The 3,776-nt window shown below is 35.1% G+C and overlaps 1 protein-coding gene across 1 annotated transcript; it reads left to right on the forward strand.

Annotated features, from left to right (window-relative positions):
* Positions 1 to 1,703: 1,703 nt before the first annotated feature.
* Positions 1,704 to 3,486, forward strand: LOC149148471 (protein LATERAL BRANCHING OXIDOREDUCTASE 1-like). Its single transcript, XM_089440752.1, has 4 exons — positions 1,704 to 2,197; positions 2,314 to 2,570; positions 2,665 to 2,986; positions 3,104 to 3,486. Exons 1-4 carry the CDS (start codon positions 1,928 to 1,930, stop codon positions 3,368 to 3,370), a joined length of 1,116 nt encoding a protein of 371 aa, XP_089296878.1. The 5' UTR covers positions 1,704 to 1,927; the 3' UTR covers positions 3,371 to 3,486.
* Positions 3,487 to 3,776: the final 290 nt, after the last annotated feature.

A 3,776-nucleotide genomic window follows, 5' to 3' on the forward strand; every position in this document is an offset into this window, starting at 1 on the left:
GTTTGAGGAAATATCTATGAAGAATGGAGTACTTAAATATTAAACAGCAAAGTTGACGTCGTTGAGAAATCTTTCAAACCTTAATTACTTCATCCATATTGTATTCCTATCTCACCATTGATGCTAAATATACTCTTAAAAAAAATATATATCTTGCTAATCGAATATTTAACAGGTCAATTTTTCGTTTAGTATTCTATTAAGTCACGAATAAATAAGGTAGGAACCTTCAGATTTAACCCCTGACTTCTAAATAAATTCACAACCAATTAAACCACGTCAAATCACTACGTGCATGACATTACGACGAGGAAAATCATCACTGCATTATATTTGTAGAGAGTACGTCCATTTTCTTTTTCATAGATGGGAAATCTACCATTACTTAGTTGTCAAATTAGAAATGAGAACAATTATTTCTAGTCGTTAATCATCGATGCAAATTCACTCATCACCTCTATTCAAGGAAAACCATGATGCAAACTTACTCATCACCCTTATTCAAGGAAAACCATGCTATCTAGAATAACTCCCTGGTGGTAGTAAGGGGGTAGGGTTTCACGGTAGTAAGGGGGTAGGGTTTCACTCCTTCCAGATGCTTTTGGATATTGGGTGGTTACCCAGGGGGTAAGGTTTCACTCCTGGATATTGGGTGGTTACCCAGGGGGTAAGGTTTCACTCCTACGAGATGCTTTTGGGTATTGGGTGGTTACCCTGTTTCTTTAAGTCTAAGGAAGTGGAACTCTTAGCCACACAAAAACAACTTTAGGGCGTACTCCATGCCCAATAAATTAATTGTTTTATATTTTAAAGCCTTTTTTTTTCCATATTTTTCAATTAATTATTTAAAATTCCATACTTGTTGCATGAACTGTGAATTTTACATAATTTAAATGTTTTTGATATAAAAATAATATATATTTATATATTCAAAACTATAATTTAAATAATAAAAAATTACTATTTTTGTAAGTAGATTTCTACATTAATAGTTTCTCCAAATAATTATGTTAAAAAGAGTTGACAAATAAAATATTTTATCATAGACCAAAAATATTCATATATATATATATATCAATTCCAAATAATTATGTTAAAAAGAGTTGACAAATAAAATATTTTATCATAGACCAAAAATATTCATATATATATATATATATATCAATTCTTAATGATAAATAAAATATTCATTTAAACAATCTACCAGTTCAACTCTCCATAGCACAATTATGTCCAAACAAAATTACAATCTTTATGTTTATTTTTAATTAAAAAATAAATGGCAATGTCCATTCGACAATGTTGATAGTCACGACTTGAACGAATCAAAAGATGATTAGCATGGGGAAGTAGCTACTCGTGTTTAAAAGAGTTGGATTGCTCTATGGACAATGGTGATAGTCACTACTTTGCTGCTTTACAGTATTGATAGTGTTTTTATTTTACATAGCGTTGAAAACCTATCATGTTAGATTAGTAATTTATTCATCAAATTAGTAGGGGAAATAATCATCATTATCTGTTTTGTTTTGAGACAACCAGCTACTATTTGTGAAGATAATTATCACTTGATAACAGTTACTATTTGTGAAGATAATTATCACTAGATAACAGTTGTCATACACGTTGATTTATCACCACAATATTGACCATTAAAATAGTTGTTATAATATTTGTTAATATCACAACTTCAAGTGAGAAATCCCAATTGATGATGACCATATAAACTAGGGCTTTGATCCCAAAGTTCCTGGTTCAAATCCCTCCTTCCAGCAACCTTGAAAATAAATGTTAATAACAGTGTAATGTACCTACCCTACCAAATATTTGTATGTCAGAGGGCCCGGGGTCCTATAATCAAGTCTTCGAGGTTTCAGATCCAATTCCAGGTTTCACGTGAAACCAAATTCCACCGTCCGCTACGAATATGGCTTCCTCATCTGCTGCCATGGAGGCTCTTGTGAGGCAGTCTGAAAGACTTAAGAGACCCATTGATCTTGTGCAGACACTCCATGAAAGGAAAATGAAGGAAGTCCCTGCACGGTACATCCTTCCGTCCGATCTGAGGCCAATTCGTCCTCTTCAAGTCCAGCACTCTCTTCCCGTCATCGACCTAGCAGGCCTGGAAGACATCGACCAACGCTTCAAGACTGTGAGCCAATTAGCTCAGGCATCCCAGGAATGGGGTTTCTTTCAGGTTTGTATGGGATCACAGTTTTGGCATTTTTTTTTTTCCCTTTCCTCTGTCAATCATCCAACCAATTTCGTTATTGTTCAACCTTCTAATTTTATGGGTTTTCCATTGTTTTGAAGATAATAAATCATGGCATACCTTTGTCACTGATAGAGACTGTGAAACGGGTTTCACATGACTTTTTTGATCTTTCTCCTGAAGAGAAACGGGAACAGTGTCCTGTGAGGCCTGGAACTCATATGCTTGAAGGCTATGGCCGGTTCTTTGACATTTCTGATGACACGGTCCTGGATTGGGTCGATGCCCTTGTTCATTATATTTCTCCAGAGTGGGCCAAAGTCATTGAGCAATGGCCCAAAACACCCTCCACATACAGGTACAACTCTATACACATATACACTCTGTGTGATAATTGAAACCCTGATATGAGATTGCATCCATTCTAATACACTACTGTACACACTCTGAAGGGAAACACATGAAAAATATGGGGAAGAGATCATGAGGCTTATAGAGAAGTTGCTGAGTCTTCTGTCAGAGGGTTTAGGGCTGGACCCAAATTATATCCAAACCCTAATCAAAGAACCCCTGCTCCAACTCAGAATCAATTATTACTTTCCTTGCCCTCAGCCAGATCTGGTGAATGGGCTTAGACCGCATTCAGATGGAGATATACTGACTGTTCTGCTCGACGATGGGGTGGAGGGTCTCCAGGTCCGAAAAGACGAGCAATGGTTTACTGTGGCCCCTGTTCCTGGAGCTCTTATTGTCAACATCGGGGATTTGTTACAGGTAAGTGACATTCTTTGATCTCCTTTTGCCATTTCAATTGTTTTTCTAGTTTATAGTTACTTCTGTTAAACCTTCGCATAGTCTTTGTAAAATGATAGAAGGATTATGTAATGGCAGATAGTAAGCAATGGGAAATACAAGAGTGCCGAGCACCGGGTAGTGGCAAATACAAAACGGAGTCGAATGTCAATCGTTATGTTTTTTATGCCACACTCTGATGTGTTGATTGGTGCTGCCCCTGAATTGATCGATGAAGCCCATCCTAGCCTGTACAAGGCTATTAAAGCTGGGGAGTATGTAACTGGTTATACCAGCCAAGATTTTCAAGGAAAAGGTCCTCTTGATGCTCTTTTTATAGACCAGGCAAAGCAACCCAATGTGTAGTCCTTCAACTGTATTTCAACTGCATTTTCATAACATGTGTATACTATGGTGTAAGTTTTGAATGGAAAGTATAATTATAAAATAGTTTGGGTGGTGGATTATCATGTGATAAAGTATATGGAAATAAATTTACTACTATGGTGTAAGTTTTGAATGGAAAGTATAATTATAAAATAGTTTGGGTGGTGGATTATCATGTGATAAAGTATATGGAAATAAATTTACTGATTGTAGATTCAAGTTTGATTTATATATATTGAAAATTTACATAATAATTTTTATTATGAATAATATATCGATAAAATGCACTCAGTTTGATTTATATATATTGAAAATTTACATAATAATTTTTATTATGAATAATATATCGATAAAATGCACTCTTTTAATCTATATGGTGCAATAT

This window comes from Pinus tabuliformis, chromosome 9 (assembly GCF_031772625.1).
Source record: "Pinus tabuliformis cultivar Carrire ecotype Pingquan chromosome 9, CPIR1, whole genome shotgun sequence".
NCBI classification, from domain to species: domain Eukaryota; kingdom Viridiplantae; phylum Streptophyta; class Pinopsida; order Pinales; family Pinaceae; genus Pinus; species Pinus tabuliformis.

What these genes read in the sequence shown, in the direction of transcription:
- LOC149148471 (XM_089440752.1), top strand. Translation starts at nt 1,928, where the DNA reads ATGGCTTCCTCATCTGCTGCCATGGAGGCTCTTGTGAGGCAGTCTGAA. An exon ending in AGGAATGGGGTTTCTTTCAG is followed by an intron (nt 2,198 to 2,313) that starts GTTTGTATGGGA and finishes ATTGTTTTGAAG; the next exon opens with ATAATAAATCATGGCATACC. An exon ending in ACATCGGGGATTTGTTACAG is followed by an intron (nt 2,987 to 3,103) that starts GTAAGTGACATT and finishes ATGTAATGGCAG; the next exon opens with ATAGTAAGCAATGGGAAATA.